Source organism: Brassica napus, chromosome C3, assembly GCF_020379485.1.
Source record: "Brassica napus cultivar Da-Ae chromosome C3, Da-Ae, whole genome shotgun sequence".
Classification (NCBI taxonomy): Eukaryota; Viridiplantae; Streptophyta; class Magnoliopsida; order Brassicales; family Brassicaceae; genus Brassica; species Brassica napus.
This window is the reverse complement of record NC_063446.1, coordinates 55,798,424-55,822,013: the sequence shown is the minus strand read 5'-3', so window position 1 is coordinate 55,822,013 and position 23,590 is coordinate 55,798,424. Positions and strand designations below refer to the sequence as shown.

Genomic DNA, 23,590 nt, shown 5'->3' with positions numbered 1-23,590 from the left:
TGTTTGTGCGATTTCTGAGCTTCTCAGTGAAATCGACTCTCTCTTCCGGTGGAAGCACTTCATGTTATTCTCTCCATCTGAGTGTAAGTCTCATGCTCACAAAATAACCAGAATAATTCTAGTGTTCGATATCCAATACACTGTTCTAAGTTGGTTAGAGATCAGTTTAGATTGTGGATTCTCTAGCGTTTGGTTGGAAGATTGTTTGCGAGTTCAGACTTGAAGATTGTTTGTGAGTTGAGACTTGTGGTTTCAGAGCTTCTATTTTCTACCAGTGTCTCAGTTTTTGTTGCTCGTTGTACATGTAGCTATATTATTAGTAGTGATAGTGTTATGTTCTGCATCCTGAAATGACTCATTTGCGCTTTGATTGATCCCACTCTGTTGTAGTACAAAATACTATCATAAAAGACAGCCTATTAGAATAGTGATTATGCACATTTATGGTTTCCCTTGCTATGAACTTCTGGCTCACGTTGCTGTCTTTCTTGTAGGTTGAGAGCTAGACTCATGGAAGCTTCCAAGCCCCAACTCAATCAATAACTTGGCTTGCTCTATAAGAGAGTTGCGATCTTGATTTGAAACTTCAAAGACACTTAGAAAAATCCTCAAACCAAGCTTCAAAAACACTTGCATTTTCTATCAAGACCTCTTCTTTAGACAGTACTTACATTTGTGTTGCAAAATCATCCGGCTTTCTTATTTAATTACAAAGAAATAATAGGGTACATTCGTTTCCTTCTAAAGAGGGATTTGTTTGTATATGACAATTGCAATCTCAAACCTTAGAAGCTTGACACCAATTTTTATACAGAGGCTTTTACCATACAAATTGAAATCTTCACATCCTAAACGACAGTACAACTCTGTTACTCATGTATTAAATATCCACTTATCTAAAACATCCAGAGACTAACCGAAACTGCAAAAGAGACTAGGAACTCTATGACTCTGCCAGCATCCTATCATCAATACGAGTAGAACGAACTCTTTACGAACTCTTTGCATCATGTGAATTATTTTTTTCTTCATTGATCCCAAACACCACATGTTGTATATATATGCATCATGGAACAAGAGTTTGTGAAAATTACAAGACAAACTATGGAAAAATCATAAATTGATGAATAAGAAAAGGCAAAATGTTTTTTTTTTGATATTTTGACAAAGCAAATCGATCAAAACGCGTTTTACGGTTTTAGGAAGTAATAATATTTTTAGAATATTTTCTTAACTAAAACTTCCTTAATTTTTGAAAAAACAGGTTTTTTTAATCCGTAGAATGCACATTCTACACTATTTAGAATCATGACTAAATTCATGAATGCAGTTTCTACCTCTTGTAGATGTACGTGTTAAGTTTAGATTTCATATTCCCGAAATTTTAGAATATTTCATAAAAGTAGAAACTGCTTTCGGGAGAAAAGTAGCGATCTTTACAATTAGTAGAATTCGCATTCTCCATATTTAGAATTGTAGATTGTTCTTTCTAAAAAAGTAGATGAACATGTTTATTCTAGAACTCGTTTTCTACTAAGCCATTTTCCGTAGAAAACGAATTCTACTTTTAGTAGAACGTAATTTAAAAATTTTATATATCAAGTTTTTCAACCAAAAATATATGTGTATTTGTGTATACGGGTATTTTATTAATTTTTTATATGTTTAATAAATTTTTTTATTCATAAAACTATTTATTTCATTAAGTTTCACAAATAGAAAGGGTAAAAGAGAGACAAAATGACCAAAAATGGTTTTATACCATAGGGATAACTATGTTAAATTTTTGTTCCATTTTGGCAATTTTCCCATTATAATTTGGACCTTACCAAGTGTCTCCTAGAGTTTTTTTTGTCAAAATGTGAATTTCATATTAAATATAAGAAATATTAAGAAGTAAGATAATGAAAAGGGAGACAGACACACATAAGTTACAAACGAAAATAAGTCTGCATGCCAATGAGTTACGTGGGATTAGCTCTGGATTATGAGTAAACTTGTGAAGGTGCTAAAGCATACTGCGTCCACCATTACAGTCTCGAGCTTCTTTACACCAGTGTAAAGCATCCCACTTGCGGAGACACTGCCGGCTGGTGCACACAAAGACACAACATGGTATGTGACATTAATGCAAATAATTAGAGAGACATGTGGACATGTAGACTCTCGAGATACTTCTTCGCTCATCCTCTTTTGCTTCATAAAGATGGTAGGTTGAAGGATCATATCAATTCCATCTGTCCCTCTTGCCATCATAGTCGAGTTCACGGTCTATCCATACACGCCTTAGCATTGTGCGTCTTACATCACAATTTAAAGAAACGGAAAAAGTTAGAAACAAAAACAAGTTCAAAACAAAAAAAAACACGATTTTTTTCATCTGTCAATATAACCAAGGTTTCAAAATAAGAGAAAGACATACTTTTACGTGCCCCCTTCCTGTATTTTTCAGCTTGGTAGATCTCTAGACCTCTGTCATACCATGACTTTGTGTAATTGGGAACGCTCTTCCATTTCCTTTGATGCTTCAGACACTGTCAAACCAACGAAAAAAAACAGAGTATTCAGTGTACATGCCAAGCAAAACAATGCAGAGAATCAAGTAAGCATTCAATAGCCAAGGAACAGATGACATATACTAAAGACTGTTGAGGATTGATTTCATATGTTTTTCAGCCTATAGACGATTACAGAGGCTAGAATGAGAAATACCTCTAGGAGAAAAAGATTTATATCTTTACTGGTTGGTTGAGATTGTGACCTTCTCTTGAGAGAATGACTGTAATGAATCTGTGAGAATCATGGAAACGCCCAAACCTCAGCAAAACGAACTTCTGCAGAGTTGGAGCAGCACTTGGCTTTCAAATCGACAAGGATGATGAAGGAATTCGCCATTTCAGTAATCAGTTAGTAGAACAGGCTATTCTCCTTGATCTCGTCCAAGCTGTGATGTTCATGGCTGTTATTGTGGATATTTATAGTAGTAGCTTGAGCCAGTTACTTTGAGGATCTGATTAGGTCGATTGAATCCTGCAGAGTGGAGGAGTGGGTTAATTACATAGAACCTGTGAGGGAATTAAGAATCAATTCGCCGTTACAGATAAGAAATCGAAAAGTTCTGCTTCGTTCAAAGATCCTGGAGCTCGTCGGAGAAGTCTATCGCTCTAAAACAAAGCCAAGAAGAAACATTTATTCATTACTGGGCTCGAAATGTTAAAGCCCAAACAAAAATTATTACAAAACTCCACAGTCCAATCGAAACAAATAAATAGAAACGCGGCTAATGTATGAATGACACGTGTCATTATTTGTTCGAAAAGTCTACTTTATTAGTATAGATAGATAGATAAACTAATTTCTAACTAGTTTGGTCCCCATTGACTACACATTAATATATCCAAAATAAAAAGTTCCCACAATCACCAACTAGTTTCTTGTTTCCTTCACTTAGCGAGAGGCAGTTTGGTCTGAATTCCGCCAAACCATGATAAAAAGTGCCACTCCAGCGATATGTGGCTAAACAAAAAGTGTCCTAAATGGTAAGACACTCATTGATAAATAACATATTGGTTTGATGTTGGGTATATACAGGTTCGGTATAAAATTGGTTCGGTTCAATCTGTTTGACTTCCAGCTTGCTGTCTAAATTCAACTACTACTGCAGTGGGCACACACAAACCTTGTTCGTATCGCTGCTTTTCGAAAATTTCTCATTTAAATATATATATATATATTTTTTTTTTCATTTAAATATTTGTTTAGAGAAGAAAGACAAGATTACGACTTTTTCTTCCTTCCCATCTCTCTCCTCTTCAAGGATTCGATCTTTACGAGGTTCGCTAGTACAGACGGCTTTTCTCTGATCTCCACTCTCGCCGTTAAACAACCCATTCTCCGTTCCATGGCCACCACCTCCATCGCAGGACCCAGACTCACTTCCTTGAAAACCGCCGCCGGGAAGCTCGGCTACCGTGAGATCTGTCATGTCCGGCAATGGGCTCCGGTTCATTCTCCGATGCCTCATTTCGGAATGCTGCGATGTGGATCGCGACGCCCGTTTGCAACCTCCTCCTCCACTGGTATTCAGCTCCCCTCTCTCTCTCTGTTCCCTTAACATTTCGATCATCTCCATTCTCATTAGAAGATTCTATCCTATCAGTTGTTCAAGCTCAAGCTCAAGCCACTGCTGCTGAGCAATCAACAGGTGAAGAAGAAGCTGTTCCGAAAGTGGAGTCTCCAGTTGTCGTTGTCACTGGTGCCTCTCGAGGCATTGGTAAAGCCATTGCTCTTTCCCTGGGCAAAGCTGGCTGCAAGGTTAAGACTTTACACACCATCTCCTGCAATTTTGGATTCTTCTGTTCTGGGGGGGGGGGGGTGTTCTTGCTTTTATATTTATTCAACGTATTCATACTCGTTATAGATTTGGTCCCTAAATCATTCACTCTGCACCATGCTAGTCTTCGTTTTTCTTTTTTTTTTCTGAGTTATTATCTCTCCCTGGTGTGGTTGGTACCTATAAGTCTTAGTTATTAGTGTTTTAGTTCTTCAGAAAGGAAAAACACAGTCCAATGCTGCTGAGACATTGTGTTTGTGCTTTGCAGGTCTTGGTGAATTATGCTAGGTCAGCTAAGGAGGCTGAACAAGTTTCTAAACAGGTGTGTGATTCATTCTGTGTTGCAGCTCTTTCCTTGGTTTCTATTTCGGGTGGTGTCTCTCACTTTAGACCAATAAATCATATAGGTAGGTATTAGTTAATTATGGAGGGATGTTTTTATTGGAAACCTATAAAGAAATGTGGCACCTTTTGAGCTTTAACAATGAGTGAAAAATCCTTAAAGAACTGAATCACACCTGCATTTTCATTATTCTGTTTCTTGTGATTCACTCTCTCAAACCACACTGCTTAAAGAATAGCAGCAGCTGTTGTCAATAGTATTCTTCTTCTACCATTCGCCTTATGATTCTGACATTTGTTCTCTATTGAACTATAGATTGAGGCATACGGTGGCCAGGCTATTACTTTTGGGGGTGATGTCTCCAAAGAGGCTGATGTGGATGCCATGATGAAAACCGTAAGTGATCAAATTGTATACTATCTTATAGTTTCTCATACAATTTTATCATTCTGTATTATGTTTTTTGCAGGCTGTTGATGCATGGGGAACCATTGATGTCGTCGTTAACAATGCAGGTATATATGAAAACCTTGTTTCCCGTTGATTTTTTTAGTTAGTACCTTGCTGACATGGCTACATAACTTTCAGGAATTACTCGGGATACCTTGTTGATACGAATGAAGAAGTCCCAATGGGATGAAGTGATTGATTTGAATCTCACTGGAGTATTCCTCTGTACCCAGGTTAGTGTTCTTGCGACCCTGCCTGAAATTTTGATACTCAGGGACTGAAACTCATATTTACTCTCTGTAGGCAGCGACAAAGATAATGATGAAGAAGAGAAAGGTACTAATGAGCTCCTCCTCTATAAGATTAACAAGTGAACAAAGACGAGTATAGTTTTGACATAGGATCCTTTGCAGGGAAGAATCATCAACATAGCGTCAGTTGTTGGTCTCATTGGTAATATTGGCCAAGCAAACTACGCTGCTGCTAAAGCTGGAGTTATCGGGTTCTCCAAGACTGCTGCCAGAGAGGGTGCGAGCAGGAATATTAACGTACGCGACCTAGCTTCTCTCTTTCTTTCCTTGGAGGCTTGCTTGTACAAGATTTTTAAGTTGGTCTGGTCTGTTAACGGTTTTTCTCTATTACAGGTCAATGTGGTTTGCCCCGGGTTCATTGCATCTGACATGACTGCTAAACTTGGAGAAGACATGGAAAAGAAAATCTTGGGAACAATCCCATTAGGTAATGGAGAGTCAAGATTTTACATTTGTTGCGGTTATTTTATGTAGGTTATTAGTATGTCTCTGATACAAAGCAAACTGGATTAATTTTTCAGGACGATATGGACAACCGGAAGATGTGGCTGGCTTGGTAGAATTCTTGGCTCTCAGTCCTGCAGCCAGTTACATCACTGGACAGGTTAACTACTCCTATTAAATTAAGTTTTGGTTATTAGCCTTGGTTTCTGATGATGTTGTTTGCAGGCATTCACCATCGATGGGGGTATTGCCATCTAGGAGCATTTGGTAAGATCGGCTTTTGTTTAGGCAATAAACAGACAAAGTTGAGTTGTTTCTGGCACTTGGTCGGATATCTATTTCTGTTTGGGGAGAGATGTAAAACTCATTGCTTATACTATGTTATAAATCAAAGAGCCTTGTAGACAAACTTGTTGATTTCAATAGAGGTTTTTTTTTGTGTGTAAGGGTTATCCTTGTTATTTTTAGTTGATTGTGTATGTGTGTTTCCCTTTATGTTACAGTTAACACAGTTAAAAGCAACTAAAAACAGAGGAGACCAAAAATAAGCAACCAAGAAACTTATAGACACTGAGGCAGACCAATAATAATGTCTAAAAATAAGTAGAACTCAATCTTTCTTTCGCCCTATCTTATCTTTTGTTACTAAACCTATTCATTCAACAAAATCTTAAAGATAGAACAAAAGATGGATTCAGGACTATCTTGGGCTGATCAATGGGATTACAACTCCGACCCTCCTTCAAATTCAAATAAAGAAGACGATAAGAAGAAGATAAACGAAGAAGGAAGATGGAAGCAAAAGCAGTTTGGGGAAGGCCATACTTGGCTTCAAATGGGTCAAGGAACTTCGCAAGAAATCTGATAATAAGTAAATCAAAAGGAGCCATTGGTTCATTTGTTAATACATTAAACGTTGCTTCTCTCTTTTACCCATTATTTTCTGATTCTAATTGTCACATCTTTCAAAAAAATTTAAAAGTGTTGGTTGTGGAAATGCTCTTTTCTTTCTTATTGCAAGAAAAAAACAAACTCAAACTCACTGTAAATGACTTTTAGATTACATGTTTCTCAAGATGAAAAGATATTCACACTTGGGCTTGAAGAGGCATAGCAAAGCAAATCCTTCCTTTAACAAAACCTGAAGCTTGTTTGTTAAGAAACTCTAAGTTTCCTCAGCTAACTTCTTGAAGTTTCTTGACCGTAACACTACTAACACATTTGTCTAATCCTTTAGCTCAGTTTATTTACTTGGCTCTCGTTTATATTTCTGTATTGCAACTTAAAACATATAGTTGTATTATTTGTATATTTGTGGTCGATAGATTCCTCTTTTCCAAGTCAATGGAACCATTAGGCCAAAGCTTTGATTAGTTCAATTCTACTTTTGAATTGAAAAATTAGGGTATGAATTATTCAAATTCTCATTCTTTTGCGCATACATGGGCTACTTTGAATTAATTTTATCAATAATGACGACCAATAACAACCAACCAGACGAATAATAGTCGTATTCTGTAATTTTATAAAACAATATTCTGTAATTTTATAAAACAATGTTTTATATACAGTTACTTATTATGACAGTCTTACCATTCATAAGATGTGAGCTGATCAAACCTTCGACTGGAGGAACAACCTATAATTAAAAAAAAAAACTTCACAATTTATTTTCAAAGTTCAACTTAAAATTTTTGAATTTGAATTTTATTTTTTTAAATCAGAATATTTAAAAAATTAACTCTAAATCTAGAAAGGAGTATACTAGATGTAAAGTTCAGAATTTCCAGCATTTAGAAAAGGATTAGAACAACAGTTTTACAGAACCAAAAACGTAGGGTTTTATTAAGGGTTACGTATGTCAGTTCGCAACACGATCCGCGTCACGTTCAAAGGATTACATCTGAATTTTGATTATTCAACGAACTTAATTAGTAAGAGATTATCCACTGTAGTCAATAGAAAACGTACAAACTTCTGAACTGTTAAAAAATACATTATTATTTTACTTAATGTTCTTAACTGCCTGTGACATTGACTGGAGTGACTCGTGGATTTAGGATGAAGGTTTTGTAACTGGTTCTGATAAAATAAATTTGGTCAACGCTAACTAATAGTAATCGAAAGCACCGAATCCATAAGATAGATACCCCAATGTGGATACTCATAATTTGGAATGATAAATCTTTGAATAACACAACAGGAAGCAAATACAGATTATTCAAAAACAACTTGATACATTGATTCCATAATTAACATAAGTGAATTGGAAATAAATAATGCTGGTTATGACAGGTCACAGATATTAAAGACTTTGAATACTTTATTAGAAGATGATTAAGAACGCCAATTTGGTAAGGAAGACCTGCCAACATAACAGCATAAAACATGTTTTTATAGATAAGGACCTTATCGCATCATCATCAATTCATCATCTCTTCTTCTGTAACAGAAAAAAAATTAAGAGTTGTCAAAAAAAATTTAAGAACTTTTTTTGGGAGGAAAAAAAAGAGATAAGATTTTTATTTATATATTTTTTTCAGTTTTGCCTTGGCTTTCACGAAGGCTGGCTCTTTCTCTGGCCGCAATATATCAAAAGTCGCTTTTTCTTTTATCTTTTCTAGAAAATTTATAAAGCAAAACGGAAGAGATAACACAGACGAGGAGAAAGGAAGCAGACGTATCTGTGTTCTGTTGTTTTGTTCATCTCTGGTTCCAAGACTCAAACTTTGGATTCTCTCTTCTTCTTCTTGTCTTTCCCTTTTGTAATAGTTTCTTAAATTCGAGAGAAGGGGTTTAGAGAATAGGAGAAGAGATGTATTATCAGTTGACCAAGTCTTCTTACATGGACTCTTTGAAGATTCTTGAGGCTGACATTGAGCACGCCAATGGACTGTAAGTCATCTCAATTCTATCTGAGTTTCCTTTTTAATTTTGGTTTCTGATTTTCTGGGTTTAGGGTTTTGATGATTAAATTAGCAGTTGACTAATTAAGGGGATTGAATCAATCAGCAGAAACCCACTTTGCTTTCAGTTTTCTGCACATTCTTAAACTTGGAATATTGCAGAATTGGTCCAAAGTTGTCAACTTTATCGTATCTGTGTCTGTGTGTTGCTGTCTTTGAAGCATATGTTGTCTGAAGAAAGCGAGTTATTTGATTAGAAAGATATATTAGTAACTGATTAGCGTCATAATTTTGACTCAGGGCTGCCGAGATTCCCATGGGAAAGAGCGGTGTTCGACTTCAGGTGAAACTGGTCTGCAGCAATTTGGCTCCGTTCTTCATATTCCTCCTGCAATGGATGGATTTCTCATGTCTCCTCCCAAGATATTTTGATTTCTTCCACATACTCATCTACAAGGTTCTTACTTGTTACCAATTTACCATATGGTAGTTTCTTCCACGGCTTGTGCTTGTGTATGAGGTTGGAAGCTGATTGTTTTCTTCTTGATCTTGTATACAGGTACGTGCTGATGGGAGGTGGAATCGATCCAGGTACGGAAGGAAAGCTACAATCAGAGAGTTCTACTGTAAGTTTAACACGTTTGTGTGTGTTGTTTACACTATTGGCTTAGTCTTATAGAAACAGAGGATTTGTCTATATGCAGGTGTTATATTACCATCACTAGAGCGTCTTCACATCAACTTCTCTGACTCACCAGGCGACAACACCTTGTGGTATCCCAATCCAAAAGCCATCACGTATGACATCGAAGGCAACAGATTCATGACTAACAGCGTTGACTCTGAGAGAGAAGAAGAATGTGGGATTTGCTTAGAGCCTTGCACCAAAATGGTGTTGCCTAACTGCTGTCACGCCATGTGCATCAAATGTTATAGGAACTGGAACACCAAGTCCGAGTCGTGCCCGTTTTGTCGAGGGAACATCAAGAGAGTTAACTCGGAGGATCTTTGGGTGCTTACTTGTGATGAAGATGTGGTGGATCCAGAGACTGTTACGAAAGAGGATCTTTTTAGGTTCTATCTACACATTAATAGTCTGCCTAAAGATTATCCTGAAGCTGTCTTCTTAGGGTACAACGAGTACTTGATATGATTTTATTGTGGGAAGACACATCAGTGGTGGGTGGGTGTAGAGAGAGGGGGAGAGGAAGATCCCAGACCTTTGACTAAGTGTATATAAGATTCTGGTGATCCAAGATTTTCCCTTCATTTTTCTAGATTATGGTTAATAAGATGATTGTGTACCCTTTGTTATGAAATATTAAGAGAGAAAATGTTTTTTCGCTGTTACATATTGCACAATTCTTGTCTGATTTCTTCTTGATAGCACAAACATATGTCTCGAGATGAGATTAAGAAACTTGGCCATCCTTTGTGCTGGGGTTAGGGAAATCTTTTTATCTATTGGGTTAATGAGGTGATCAGTTGTTGTGAATTAACGCGAATCAAATTTGAAAAAGCAAGAGAAAACACGATTTAGGCAAATTTTAAGGTTTTTACTGGTGTCTTGCTTGGAGAATCAACACCAAGGTTTTCTGAAAAGTACATGAAGATAAGCTAGTGTCTATGTTATAAATTACTGGTGTTCTAAAGTCTATTTTTTGTTTTATATGGTACTAATCGGTTGGTTTCTTCTTTTCTGTGATGAGTCTTGATGACCAAAACATAATAATGGTTAATGTTGTGAGGATCATGTAAGGGGCCAGTTGAAAAGTCCCCGCTGCAATGTGTAATGTTTCAAACTTTCAACTAAAAGGGCTCTAACACTAAACAAAAAAGAGACAAGTGTAGGCTAAGTTCTGTGTTAAAAAATGATGGTGTCTTTTGCTTGTAGTGCCTTTTATCATCTATCATTAACCTGTATATCGTTTAAGGTTTGATCAGCTTCCTTTGCTTACATGTGTCCCAAGTTTCTTTTCGAAAAAAATTTAATTAGTTAGAGATAATTTCTTTATGAATCTTCTGGATGGATATTCACGTTTGGTAGAAAACCCCATCCAATTATATCAAATTTAATACATTCTATACAAATTGCTAAACTAAGCAAATCCGGTATATCATGAACCAAGCATTGTGGTAGACGACGTCGTTTATCAATTGAAATTTGGTTTAACATCGAGATCAACTCTCTCATTCCCGGACGACTGAGCATTATTAGTCCATTACAAGCCCAATAAAACACCAACTAATTGGCGTAGCTTAGATATTGTTGTAAATTAGCCATTACGTACTGTCAGAAAAACAAAGCAAAACAAATTTCGTAATTAGTAGTTTTTTAGATCGTATGAGATGGTTGTGAGCTTCATTAAAACCTTCTATTTGTGCTTCAGTTACAAGTGAAGCTATGTCAGTCAACATAGATACAGTATTTGCTGGAGCTCCCATATAGCACTGCGTGTTAAAGATACCATCATAAAAGAAAGAAGGAAGAGAGAAAAAACTCCAGAAAGTAGAAAAAGAATATCCGTTTGGAAACTAGTAAAAAAAAGTCACTTTAGAATTCCAATATAAATTATACTTATTTTCATCTTCCCATCCACCATTATAGATTTTATTTCCGATGGTAATACTCCTCTGTTTCATAATAAGTATCACTAGGTGATTATCCGCACCCTGCGCGGAGTGAGAAAACTTAAATAAATTATAAGTTTGAATATATAGATATTAAAAATGTAAAAGTCATAGACACAAATATTACATGTTATTTATGTTAAGAAATTCAACGAAATTGTGGATATGTAAATAAAGTAAGCTTCAAAGTTTTTTAAAACTTGTGTTATTTGTTTTGTGTGATTGAAGTATAGTTCGTGAAAATGAATCTATAAGAGTAAACAAAAACTTATATAAAATTAATTATGAAATAAAGATAAAACGAAACATAGGCGATAAAATAAAATAAAATGTGAAAGCATATCCTATATAATAAGGAAACAAATAAATAAATAAAACTAAGAAAACTACAACTGCTGTGAAAAGTATCTTCAAAACTCTTCGTTTACAATCCTATAAAGTCCGCCATTGGTGTACTTCTGGTTTTGTTAATGATGATTCATAAAAAGTGACGTGGTGAGGAATTGTGTTGCAGACACTGCGTATTTATATAGAGTTTTAATGATGAAAACAAATAGCCAAAATTATAGTAGCAAACATTTTTTTATTGATGCACAAAAAATATTATTTTAGAATGTAAATGCAAATTATATTTAATTTCAGTTTATTTATCTCAAATAGTATTGGTCAAATATTGTATAACTAATAACAGCTTAAATACAATTCAATCATTTTCTTAATCTATATGAAAAATGTCAAAGTGACGCTTATTATGAAACTGAATGAGTATTAAACTTAGTATACTCAGAAACTTAGTATTAAACTTAGTATCTAAAGATTTTATTACATCAGAAACTTTATGATCACATTCTAATTTTGTCTCACATTAAATAATACTTTTTGACCAAAAGTATGTGATCTTTTTTTTTTTTTTTTTTTTTGAACAAAAAGTATGTGATCCTTGGATTAGATTACTACATTAAAAAAGTTAAGTCACGTGATCTGAAGCTAAAACGGAAGCGAACGTTTCTGATTGGTTAAGACACATCACACACTTCAATCTCACGACATAAACACAAACGGGAGAGAAAACAAAACGCACCGTGTCGGTCTTGCTCTGCAACGCCTCTCTCTTACTCCTCTCTCGCTGATTTTATTATTTACTCACGGGTCCATCTCCGACTCTAACCAACAAAGCAAAACCGTTTCTTGTAGTTCTTACCTTCATTTTCTAGACTCTCTTCGCAGTTTTGTCTGTAGAGTTTCTCCTGTTTCGATCACGAATATTGCTAATCTCTGAATTGGATCTGTTCAATCGTGATAATGCACGAGAATGATGATCCTCCGTCTGATTCCGTAGCTGATGAAAATGTGAATGATGATGATGATCCTCCGCAGGACTCGGCTGAATCTGTAGCTGCTGATGGGATTGAGAATGACGACGAGACAAATGAGCAAGAGCTTGATCCTGACCAGGTGTGAGATTTGTTAAAATGTTACCATATGCTTTTGTTGTTTCTTGTCCGAATCGTTTATGTTCATTTTTAGATGCTTAAAATTGGGTAAATGATTGTGCAGGGAACAGCTTTCGTTGACAGTAAGGAAGATATGTTTGTTGATGCTCCTGAAGAGTTAAACTTTGATACACCTAGCAAGGAAGCTCTCACCACAGATGATGATAACAATGTAATTTATATGTATTCCTTAGTTAATTATTGAAAGTATCTTTCTTTTGTTAATTTATGTTTTATTTTCTACCATTCATATACACAGAATGAGAAGGAGGAGGAGGATAGGGAGAAGGAACTTGTAGCGTTGCAGGAACAGTTCAACCTCTCAACTGGTGAGAAGAACGATTCCAAAGTTGAGAAGATTCAGCATGACGATGCACTCAAGGAGCTTCAAGGGATTATCATTAAGAAAGACGAGGAGATTGCTCACCTCACCACAAAGATCTCAGAGCTTTCTTCTTCCTCACAGGACGAGGAGGAGCAACAACTTGTCGCTGCAACGGATAGGATTCTGCTTTCTCTTAGTAACGTGTTTGGGCAAGAGGAGCCCCAGCTTGGCTCTTTCGTCTCTGAAAAGATTACTAATCTTGAAAACGGAGTTGCGTTTTTAAGCGCAAAGTACACTGAGTTTTACTACGGTGCTGATCAGCTGAGGAAGTGTTTGTCTAGTGATGATGCGGATCTTCGTTTCCAAGAGGATTTTGGTTCAGCTCTCGGCGGTGCTTGCTCTGAGCTACTTGAGCTCAAGGAGAAGGAAGCATCCCTTCATGAAAGACTCACCCATCTAGAAGATGAGAACAGGAAACTGGTTGAGGGAATGAGCAAAGATAGAGAAATGATCGAGTCCATGAGGACAGAGCTTGAGCAGGAGAAGACGAGGTGTGTCAACACGAAAGAGAAGCTCAGCATGGCTGTAACGAAGGGGAAGGCGTTGGTTCAGAACCGGGACGCGTTAAAGCATCAAATATCTGAGAAAACAACGGAGCTTGAGAATAGGTTGGCTGAGTTACAAGAGAAGACGGTTGCTCTTGAAACTTGTGAGTTACTCAAGGGACAGCTTGAGCAATCTTTAGCTGAGATGGCAGATGAACTGCATGATAAGTCTGTATCCTTGGAAGCATGTGAGGTAGCTAAGAGAGAGGTAGAACAGTCTTTAGATGAGAAAGCAAAAGAACTTGAAGAGTGTTTGATGAAACTACAAGCATTGGATGAATCAGAACTCATCAAAGGGGAGTTAGTGAAATCCGAAGCTATGGTTGCATCATATCAAGAAGTGGCGTCGTCAAAGAGCTCAATCATTGAAAACATAGAAACCATCTTGTCACACATTAATGATAGCTCTGAAGATATCATTGAGAAGGTTAGGTCACTTGTAGAAGAGAGGGAAGAGCTTCAAAATGTTTCTCAGGAATACAACAGGCTTAAAGATATGAACTTCTCTATTGACTTACCTGAGGAGATCTCCGAATCCACCTTAGAAGCTCGCCTAACTTGGCTTAGTGAATCATTTTTACATTCAAAGGATGAAGTTAGCGCGTTGCAGAACCAGATAGAAAGATTAAGTACGTCTCTTTCAGCAGAAATGGAGGAGAAAAGTAGCATTAGAGAGGAGCTTGATGATATAACTTTGAGGTTTAAAGCATTGGAGGAAACTGCCGAGAGAGATTCTTTGGAGAGAGAGGAAACTGTTAGGAGGCTTGTGGAAACCTCTGGCTTGATGATGACAGAAGGAGTTGAACATCATGCTCTCCTTGTTGATAGATCTTTAGATCAGATAGAAAAGAAACTCAGGGACTCTAGTGAGAGTACTTATGGCAACGAAGAGTTATTTGAAAGACTTCAAAGTCTCCTTTATGCTAGTGGTCTGGAGTTATCACTTTGTAAGGAAATGTTAGGAGAGGATAGCTTGCAGGTAAGCAATCTCTCAAATGAACTTGCTTCGGTGAAAGAAGAAAAAATTGCTTTGGAGACTGATCTTGAGAGGTCAGAGGAGAAATCTGCTTTGCTCAAAGACAAACTCTCCATGGCTATCAAGAAAGGCAAGGGACTTGTTCAAGATAGGGAGAAGTTGAAAGCTCAGTTGGATGAGAAGAACTCTGAGATCGAGAAGCTGATGCTGGAGCTGCAGGAGCTAACTGGTACGGTGGATAGCTACAAGAATCAGATAAGTGCGTTATCAGGAGACTTAGAGCGGACAAATGAGCTAGAGGATGAGCTTGTTGCTGTTAAAGACGAAAGAGATGAACTTAAGCAGTCTTTATCGCTGAATGACACCTTGTTGCAGAAAGTGATGAGCATCCCTGTTGATTTAGCAACTGAGGATTCTTCAGAAAAGATTGACAGACTTGTTGGGTACTTCAAGGAAGTGCAGGAAGCTAGAGTAGAGGAACAAGAAGAGCTAGAAAAGGTAAAAGAAGAAGCAAATACATTAGCTAGTAAGTTAGCAGAAGCCCACACAGCCTTGAAGTTGGTTGAGGATGCCTTGTCTGCTGCAGAGGGTAACATAGATCGACTCGCTGAGGAGAATAGACAAGTTCAAGCTGCCAAGGAGCTTGTAGAACTTGAGCTGCAGAAAGCAGTTGGAGAAGCCTCCTCTCTGTCTAGCGAGCTGGATGAAGCTTGTGCAATTAGGAATACACTTGAAGCTGCACTTAAGCAGGCTGAAAGAAATATATCTGATATCATCAGTGAAAAGGAAGAGGCTCAAAGCAGTACTGCTACTGCAGAGATGGAGCGTGAGAAGGTGAACAACAAATTAACAGAAGCAAATAGCACCATACAATCACTTAAAGATACACTTACTCAGACCGAAAGCAACATGGATTCACTGTCCAAACAAATTGAAGATGACAAAGCTCTGACTACAAATTTGAAGAATGAGTTAGAGTTAGAGCGTAGCAAGATGGCTGAGGCTTCCTTGACAATAGGATCCCTGGAAGAGGCACTGATGAAGGCGGAGAATAGCCTTTCTGTCTTACAAGGAGAAATGGTGAAAGCTGAAGTGGAGAAATCAACTCTGAGTAGTAAACTTAATGTGTGCATGGAAGAGTTGGCTGGATCAAATGGAAACTCACAGAGCAAATCTATGGAGGTTATTGCTCATCTTGATAATCTCCAGATGGTTCTGAAGGATGGAGGGGTGATTTCCAGGGTGAATGAGTTTCTTGAAAGGAAATTTAGGAGCCTTGGAGACATTGATGTCATTGCCAGAGATATCATGATAAATTTTGGTGAGAAGGGATTGGCTGGGGAAATGGAAAACGTTACAGAGGTAAGAGTATTCTTGAACCTTACCATATCAATCCTTCTATTGTTTACCGACTTTTTACATATCAGTTTACTGCTTACCTTCATCATTCCTTTTTGCACTTTTTTATTGGTTTCAAACATGCTTTATTTCAATGTTCAAGAAATAGCTAGATGGTAACTAGGGGCTTTATAGAGGACTAGCAACTATACGGATTATGAGGGCATGGTTTAAAGAATATTGATATATATTTTTTATATTTTACATTTATGTTAGATATTTTAGTTTTTTGTTCTAATTATAAAATTATTTTGATAAATTCTAAAGTTTTGATATACAAAAAAAAAATGAGATTAGTCAAATTTATGAATTTGCACTAACATTGTTGTTTGATTAAAGACCAATTTAGATCGATTTAAATTGCATAGATCAGATTTTAAGAAAATCGTTTTGGCCATAACCGATTTTTGTCAATGCTTTATTTTATAGAAATCTCCAATGTGTTGTTTACAAGGATGCACACTCTAGCCAGAATATGTTCTCTGTAGAAATTAATTAATCGGATGTAAGAATGATGAATACTATTCTGTAAATCATTTTTTTAATAGCGCATACATCTATCCAGCATGTGCACATGTATACAGATTGACCACACTTTATGGATCTTCTCTTGACGAATTTATGATAATGATATTCTCTTGGCGCTGTTTATTTCCAGGATGATTCTACTGTGGCAAAATCCTTGTTGAGTGGTCTTGATGATTCAGTGGATACAGAGCTGGAGAATAGCCAAGAGAATACACCTGATGAAGACGAAATTTCATCATCCCTTAGGAAGATCACAGAGGGGATCAAGCTGAGAAACAAAACACTCGAGAAAAACTTCGAGGTTTTCTCAACTTCCATTGACACACTCATTGCGGCTTTGATGGACAACATGACAGCAGCAAGGGCTGATGTGATAAACGTCATGGGTCATAACGAGTCCCTGCAAGAACAGGTGAGGAGTGCTGAAGATATTCTCCGCGAAAAGGAAAACACTATAGCTGCATTAGAAACAGACTTGTCATCTTTGATGTCTGTATGCAGCGAGGCTGCCAGCGAACTGCAGTTGGAAGTGAAAAACGACCTTCTAGAGTTGGTTCAGTTCCAAGAAAATTACAACGGTGCTGAGACTGAATCAGCCGAACATCCACAAGAGCTTCTTGATGTAAGTGAATGGTCCCGGAGAGCGAAAGAACTATCTTGTGCCGCGGAGAAGGCATGCACTACTCTTAAGCTCTTTGAGAGAACAAGTAATGCAGCTGCTGTTCTCATCCGAGATATGGAGGACAGACTAAAAGAAACATCTACCGCTTTAGAAAAGGTTGTGTTAGAAAGAGATGTAAACCAAACTAAGGTTTCAAGTTCCGAGGCCAAGGTGGAATCTACGGAAGCGCTTTGCAAAGATCTGAAACTTCAGTTGGAAAATCTCAAAGCCGAAGAAGAGAAATGGCATGAAAAAGAGGTGGAGCTTTCTACATTATATAATAAACTGCAAGTGCAAGAGCAAGGTATATATATATTTTTTTCTTTTCTTTTGTCCTCTCTCTCAGTTCCTTACCACTTTACTAAAATTGTTTCTTCGAGTTGCAGAAGCAAAGGAAAACCTAATTCCAGCATCTGATATACGTGCCCTTTTTGACAAGATAAATGGTATTGAGATGCCTTCAGTAGATCAGGTCAATGAGTTAGATCCACAGAGTGTATATGATGTAAAGAAGCTATTCGCGGTTGTTGATAGTGTTACTAAGATGCAGCATCAGATATCATATGGACAAAAAGAACTCAACTCCACCTTGGCAGCAAAGGATCTTGAAATTCAAGGTTTAAAGGAGACAGCTGAAGCAAATAGCACAACCGAGCAAGAGCTAGTGAAGGCAAATAAAGAATTGTCCAAGGTTATATCTGGCTTGGAGAAACTGCTGGGTAATGATCCTGTTGAAGACCTAGACTTCTCTGAGTCATGGAAACTCTTACAAGCACTAGAGATAAAAATAGCTTCCCTTATACTAGAGTCAGAGAGTTCAAAATCAAAGGCACAAGAACTTGGTCTAAAGTTAGTCAGCAGTGACAAACTTGTGGAGAAATTATCACTCAAAATCAAAGAGTTTGAGGATAAACTTCAAAGCAAAGCCATTCAGCCTGATGTTGTTGTTCATGAAAGGAGCATCTTTGAAGCACCAAGAGCATCTTCTTCCTCAGAGATATCTGAGATTGAGGACAAGGTAAAAAAAAATTTATCTTGTGTTATCTCAGCTTATTATTGACCCTTGTGGATGCCATCTATTTTTTACTATATCTGCAGCTAAGTTATGAACTAGATATTGTTATTTTGAATATTTAGAAGCAGTGAGTTAGCTAAGGTCTCTTTTTTTTTTATCTTAAAATTTGGGTTGGAAATGTTTTGTGCTCAGGGAAAAAAATCAATATCAGCGGTGCCTACAGCAGCGCAAGTGAGAATGGTGAGGAAAGCATCAACGGATCATCTTGCAATCAACATAGATTCAGAGTCCGAGCATCTGATGAACCACAACGAAGCAGATGAAGATAAAGGTCAGAACTGAGGCGTCTACGTATCTATATCTCGTATATTGCTAAAAGTATGACCTTGAGCCTCTAAGCTCACTCATCTTAATAAACAAAATGTATTTTTCTTTGGCAGGACATGTTTTCAAGTCTCTCAACATGTCTGGTCTGATTCCAACGCAAGGAAAGATGATAGCAGATCGTGTCGATGGAATATGGTAAACACTCAAGTCATAACAAAACTGATTTGAAAGGGCTCCTGAGTTTTTGTTCATGTTATTGAGTGTGGTGTTTGATTTGTGTGCAATGCAGGGTCTCAGGTGGAAGAGTATTAATGAGCCGTCCACAAGCAAGGCTTGGCGTTATGGTATACAGTCTCTTATTGCATCTGTGGCTCCTAGCTTCCATCTTGTAACAAGAGACGGGTGATTTGATATCTCTTAGGCCTCTCCCACATGAAACTACACAACATAACACACACAAATTGCTCTTTTTCCCTATTCTTCCCATTCTTTGTCGACCCCGTAAGAAGAGAATGATATAGGTGTCCTCTTGTATATCCTGAATAATGTCTCAGCCTCTTTTCATCTAGTTCTTCGGTTTCATAGTCCTAGAATATTTAATTAGGACTCAGTACGTTATTACAGGTGGTTTTGTCATGAACATTTGTTCCAGGACTTAAGAACAGTTTTGCGCCTTTTGCGTCTGACTTTTAAGTTTGTAATGACAGTACGAAAGTTTTGTGATATTAGAGAACTCTCAATGGGTCCCGAAGAGGCTCTAGTCTCCTAGATAATAAAATAAACAGAAGAAAAAATGAAGAAATATAAGATGTCGAAAAGGTGGAATAAAAATCAAAATCAGGAACACAAATGAGGATGATCTTAAAATAAAAGCTTACAAGAGAGGAAAAAAATGGTTGAATAGTATCAAAAGCTAATAGAAAAAGCAAACAAAAGAGGCAAAAGGGAAGAAGTACAAAGGTTGCAGCAGTACATCATCAGTATTCAGAATTAGAGATGACATCGTCGATCTTTAGAATCATTTTAACGACTTGTGTTGCGAGCAATATCTGCTGCTGCTTCCCTATCAATGTTTCAAACACATTTTGCTCCCTCATATCGTTTGTTCCCACGTCGTTGCAATCTATCCCATAGAAAGGAATATTCTCCTGTTCATCATACAATACACCCACTAATGTCAAGTTTCTTTCAGTCAATGACCAAACAAACCGATGGCACAATAGATAACCAAGTCGCTTACCTTAATTTGCTGAGATTTAACCGCAGAGAGTGTCTCAATGGGCTGTAGTCCACTGTTCTCCGCAAGAGCCATAGGGACAGAGTCCAATGCTTCTGCGAATGCCCTTATTGCATACTGCATAGACGGAAGTGTTTGTAAGTAATAGGTCTTCGGCGTTAAGATTTGTGAAATAATGAATCAAAGAGAAGAGTAAAGATGGTCTCTTACCTGCTCGACGCCAGGGTATTTATCAGCAGCTGCATCAACTGCAAGTGAGCATGTGATTTCAGCTGCACCACCTCCATATACAATTGAATTATTGCGGATGAGATTCCTTGCCACACACAGAGCGTCGTGGATACTACGCTTCGTTTCTTCTATCATCATTTTGTTACCTAAACCATATCCCATAATGAATTGTTAATCAATTGGAACAATACTTTTGTCCACCATTTGAAGCATATTAACTCAGTACATCAATGTTTATAGCTTATTCAGCTACTTAAAATTCAACGCTGTTAACAAACAAACAAAAAGGGCTACGAGTACCTCCACGGATGAAAATAGTGACAGCTTTTGAGTTCGCACAGTGCTCAATATACAGCATTCGTTCTTTTGTTGTGCCAAATGATTTTTCACGGACCATGCCAGCCTAACAACATGCATAAGAGTGGGATTCAATACTCTGATTAAAACATATTAAACATTCCACTCATTTTATGGGCAACACTAACTGAAAGTAAATAGTACCTTCCCTAGCTTCTCTGGGGTCAACTCCTGGAATCTTGGAACAATTCTGCCGCCTACATAAACAAAAGTACTCTATCAGCTCCACACAATGGATTCAACCATTAGAAGTGAATGCTTGGTGAAATGTCATACCTGTGGCTATTGCAATAAGTTCCAATTCAACACCGCCGACCCATCTGACAGCAGGTAAATTCCTGTGCATCAACAGATGGTTTGCCTCATCATCGAATCCCCATTGGCAAATAACCAGTGTAGCACCAACATCCTGTAGTTTTAAAGCATAGGGAACATACATAAATTATATCATAAGATGCATTGTGATATTTATGAAAAAAAGAAAAAAAGAAAAAATTGAAAACCTACCTTGCACTTTTGAACCATCTCATCGAAATATTGCTGCTCTTGCTTGCGCAATGTCTCAAACTTCTCCACTGTGTCGATGTCCACCTTATGCTTAGTCTTGGGCTTCGGTGGCTCAAAGGGGCAAGTCAGAATGGCAATGTGGGCATCTTCAATCTGCTTTGGCATCTGTGGATGGCTCATGTCTTTGTCAACCAGTATTCCATATATAAGCTCAGTGTCCTCCAACTTTCCCCCGACCTTGCCCTCAACTTTTATCAAATCTAAGTTAACGTCCCTTCTCTCTAAATCAGCAACAGCAAGAACTGCTTTCACAGCAATCTCAGCTAAGCTGCGCTTGCATCGATTCACACTGCAGCAGCGAACAACAACAACAAAATGTTAGAACAACGTTCATCTACAAGCAAAATCTATTGAAAGGAAACTCAAATATTAAAAGGAATATTACATCTTCGAGGATAGAGTAGTCATGCATGTCTGAACCAATGGCTCGTAGTTATTAACGTCGAATTCAAACTTCTGAGCTATACGCTCCAAATGTTCAACAGCTACTCTAGAAGCCGTCTCATATCCTTCAGCAATACGGATAGGGTGAATTCCTCTATCTAACTGACGTTCAGCTTGCTCCAGAAGTGCACCAGCCATGACAACAACACCTGTTGTGCCGTCACCAATTTCATAATCCTGACTCCGCGAAAGTTCTACCATAAGCTTTGCAATCTGGTTGTCAACATCCATTTGCTCCAAGATGGTCGCACCGTCGTTTGCTGGATAAACGAAAAATGGCGAAAGTTATAAACAAGAAAGCAAAAAAAAAAGAAGAAAAAACAGATCATGCTTCACACAAAAAAAGAACACGATTCTGTAGGATGAAACTAGTATTACCAATTTACGCATATTCAATTACTGCTAAGTGAAATGAGTTCAATTTCAACAGACATTGTAAGCCAAGAATGAGAAAGGTGTACACAAAATAGCATCGGTTGTCAAAAGAAACCATATTATGCATATCCAGCAGATGAAAGTAAAATTTTTGTCAGGATTTTAACGAATCTTTATTAACTTGACATCGAACATGAGCTTGATTTTAAATAAAACAATCATAATCCAACGTTCAAACAATGTGATAAATGCAGATATTTGTCTTAAGATTCCAAGAAGCAACATGACAAAAGAGACGAACTTTACAATTCAATGCTACCAAATGAGAGATTCATTAGCATTTAAGCCGCAAACGAAACTAGTTTGAGCTTCATAGCCAGTGGCTGATCCACTTCCCCAATTAATTTTTTTTTTTTTTTTTTTTAAATAGCTTAAAATCTTGACTAATTAGCCCTGTTCTGGGAACGACGGTCAGGTTGGGCCTAGCGCCTAAAGATAAAATCGGGATTAATCGAAAATTATGCGGGACAGAATTTTTAGATTGTTCACTATGTTATAAAACATGTTAATCTTTAATTGTGTATAACATTAATACATAAGATTGTATAAAACACACAAATAGAATATATAAACTTAATATAGTATAATTTTCATCAAAATTATGAATATAAATGATATTTATAAAATTTTAGATCAAATAAATAAATAAAAATATTATTAAAAAACTAAAAAATAGATTATTCGGCCGTCTAGGCGGAGAAAAATAGGATATCCGATTTTTTAAAATGATTTGGCATAAATCAAGGCCAGACGGCCGATTTTTAGATAGTGCTAATTAGTTTAATGAAAATGTCCCTAACTAATTCAAAATTTACGATAGTGCCCCTGGTTTAAAAAAACTCTGGATCAGCCAACACTGTTCATAGCTAAGTTTGCAGTCATAGCAATTCGATTTCCAATAACTAAACAGCGAAAAGCTTAGATGGATCCATTCATCAACGAATTAAACTGTGCTCGATACTAAAATTAAAAAAAAAAAGTGAGAAACGAACAGATGGTGACGTCTCCGTCAGGTCCCTGGAGCATCTTATCCATCCCCTTAGGTCCGAGTGAAGAACGGAGGATCCGAGCCACCGCTTTGCCGGCGGCGATATTGGCTTTCTGAGCATCGATGCCTCTAAGACGCGTCTTTTGATCCTGCTCCCTTAGTATAATGAACGGTCGCCCGAACTCATCGAACGCCAGCGCCATCTTCGAGTCTTAGCTTTTCTCGATCCGATCCAAGTACAGATCTTCGCTTTCCTCTCTCTCACTGGCGATACAGAGAAGAAAGGAGAAGGAGAGTGACTGTGAAAATGGTCTGAGTGTAAAACCCTAACTCGTTTTTGATGGCATAATCGTAATTTCAAACCGATCCAAGGGGCTGTGTTTCTGTGAAAAGTATTTGGGCTTATATAGATTAAAGCCCATCTGTCTATTTTTCAGGTTTGACGACTTTGCCTATCTTTTTAATATGGAAAGATCTTTTTATTACCTACCATGCAGCTACGTCGAGTCGTCGACTACGCTAGTTTCTATATATAGTAATTTTGCAGCTTAGAATCTCTATGGTAAGTGTTTATGATTCAAGAGC

General features: G+C 37.3%; 4 protein-coding genes and 1 pseudogene across 5 annotated transcripts; 4 read left to right on the top strand and 1 right to left on the bottom strand.

Annotated features, from left to right (window-relative positions):
• The first annotated feature begins 3,829 nt into the window (after positions 1–3,829).
• LOC106361756 (3-oxoacyl-[acyl-carrier-protein] reductase 2, chloroplastic) lies at positions 3,830–6,327 on the top strand. The gene is made up of 11 exons (NM_001316054.1): positions 3,830–4,079; positions 4,160–4,314; positions 4,602–4,655; positions 4,992–5,072; positions 5,146–5,191; positions 5,265–5,359; positions 5,430–5,462; positions 5,540–5,674; positions 5,771–5,864; positions 5,959–6,041; positions 6,107–6,327. The coding sequence occupies exons 1-11, from the start codon at positions 3,902–3,904 to the stop codon at positions 6,137–6,139; spliced, it is 987 nt and encodes a 328-aa protein (NP_001302983.1). The 5' UTR covers positions 3,830–3,901; the 3' UTR covers positions 6,140–6,327.
• Positions 6,328–6,455: 128 nt separating this feature from the next.
• On the top strand, positions 6,456–7,897 carry LOC125583610 (annotated as a pseudogene).
• A 190-nt stretch (positions 7,898–8,087) lies between these two features.
• On the top strand, positions 8,088–10,141 carry BNAC03G75840D (E3 ubiquitin-protein ligase AIRP2). Its single transcript, XM_013801563.3, has 4 exons — positions 8,088–8,776; positions 9,088–9,244; positions 9,347–9,413; positions 9,492–10,141. Exons 1-4 carry the CDS (start codon positions 8,697–8,699, stop codon positions 9,938–9,940), a joined length of 753 nt encoding a protein of 250 aa, XP_013657017.1. The 5' UTR covers positions 8,088–8,696; the 3' UTR covers positions 9,941–10,141.
• A 2,323-nt stretch (positions 10,142–12,464) lies between these two features.
• Positions 12,465–19,471, top strand: LOC106361758 (trans-Golgi network-localized SYP41-interacting protein 1). 2 transcript variants are annotated; one of them, XM_048750854.1, is made up of 8 exons: positions 12,465–12,873; positions 12,976–13,083; positions 13,177–16,179; positions 16,874–17,708; positions 17,791–18,422; positions 18,612–18,750; positions 18,860–18,941; positions 19,036–19,471. In XM_048750854.1, the coding sequence occupies exons 1-8, from the start codon at positions 12,721–12,723 to the stop codon at positions 19,136–19,138; spliced, it is 5,055 nt and encodes a 1,684-aa protein (XP_048606811.1). In that variant the 5' UTR covers positions 12,465–12,720; the 3' UTR covers positions 19,139–19,471. The 2 variants fall into 2 exon arrangements, with proteins under 2 accessions (XP_048606811.1, XP_013657018.1); XM_013801564.3 differs by having other exon boundaries at positions 13,171–16,179.
• An 84-nt stretch (positions 19,472–19,555) lies between these two features.
• Positions 19,556–23,314, bottom strand: LOC106361760 (T-complex protein 1 subunit epsilon). Its single transcript, XM_013801565.3, has 9 exons — positions 23,010–23,314; positions 21,524–21,842; positions 21,079–21,427; positions 20,848–20,980; positions 20,716–20,768; positions 20,515–20,617; positions 20,194–20,360; positions 19,987–20,100; positions 19,556–19,894 (listed from the first exon to the last, which is right to left on the bottom strand). Exons 1-9 carry the CDS (start codon positions 23,206–23,208, stop codon positions 19,724–19,726), a joined length of 1,608 nt encoding a protein of 535 aa, XP_013657019.2. The 5' UTR covers positions 23,209–23,314; the 3' UTR covers positions 19,556–19,723.
• Positions 23,315–23,590: the final 276 nt, after the last annotated feature.

Coding starts and splice junctions, on each gene's coding strand:
- LOC106361756 (NM_001316054.1), top strand. CDS start 3,902: ATGGCCACCACCTCCATCGCAGGACCCAGACTCACTTCCTTGAAAACC. Junction 5,675..5,770: donor GTGCGAGCAGGAATATTAAC/GTACGCGACCTA, acceptor TCTCTATTACAG/GTCAATGTGGTTTGCCCCGG. Junction 6,042..6,106: donor CCAGTTACATCACTGGACAG/GTTAACTACTCC, acceptor TGTTGTTTGCAG/GCATTCACCATCGATGGGGG.
- BNAC03G75840D (XM_013801563.3), top strand. CDS start 8,697: ATGTATTATCAGTTGACCAAGTCTTCTTACATGGACTCTTTGAAGATT. Junction 8,777..9,087: donor ATTGAGCACGCCAATGGACT/GTAAGTCATCTC, acceptor ATTTTGACTCAG/GGCTGCCGAGATTCCCATGG. Junction 9,245..9,346: donor TCCACATACTCATCTACAAG/GTTCTTACTTGT, acceptor TCTTGTATACAG/GTACGTGCTGATGGGAGGTG.
- LOC106361758 (XM_013801564.3), top strand. CDS start 12,721: ATGCACGAGAATGATGATCCTCCGTCTGATTCCGTAGCTGATGAAAAT. Junction 18,423..18,611: donor TATCTGAGATTGAGGACAAG/GTAAAAAAAAAT, acceptor TTTTGTGCTCAG/GGAAAAAAATCAATATCAGC. Junction 18,751..18,859: donor CGAAGCAGATGAAGATAAAG/GTCAGAACTGAG, acceptor TTTCTTTGGCAG/GACATGTTTTCAAGTCTCTC.
- LOC106361760 (XM_013801565.3), bottom strand. CDS start 23,208: ATGGCGCTGGCGTTCGATGAGTTCGGGCGACCGTTCATTATACTAAGG. Junction 21,843..23,009: donor TGACGGAGACGTCACCATCT/GTTCGTTTCTCA, acceptor TCGTTTATCCAG/CAAACGACGGTGCGACCATC. Junction 19,895..19,986: donor TTAAATCTCAGCAAATTAAG/GTAAGCGACTTG, acceptor TATGATGAACAG/GAGAATATTCCTTTCTATGG.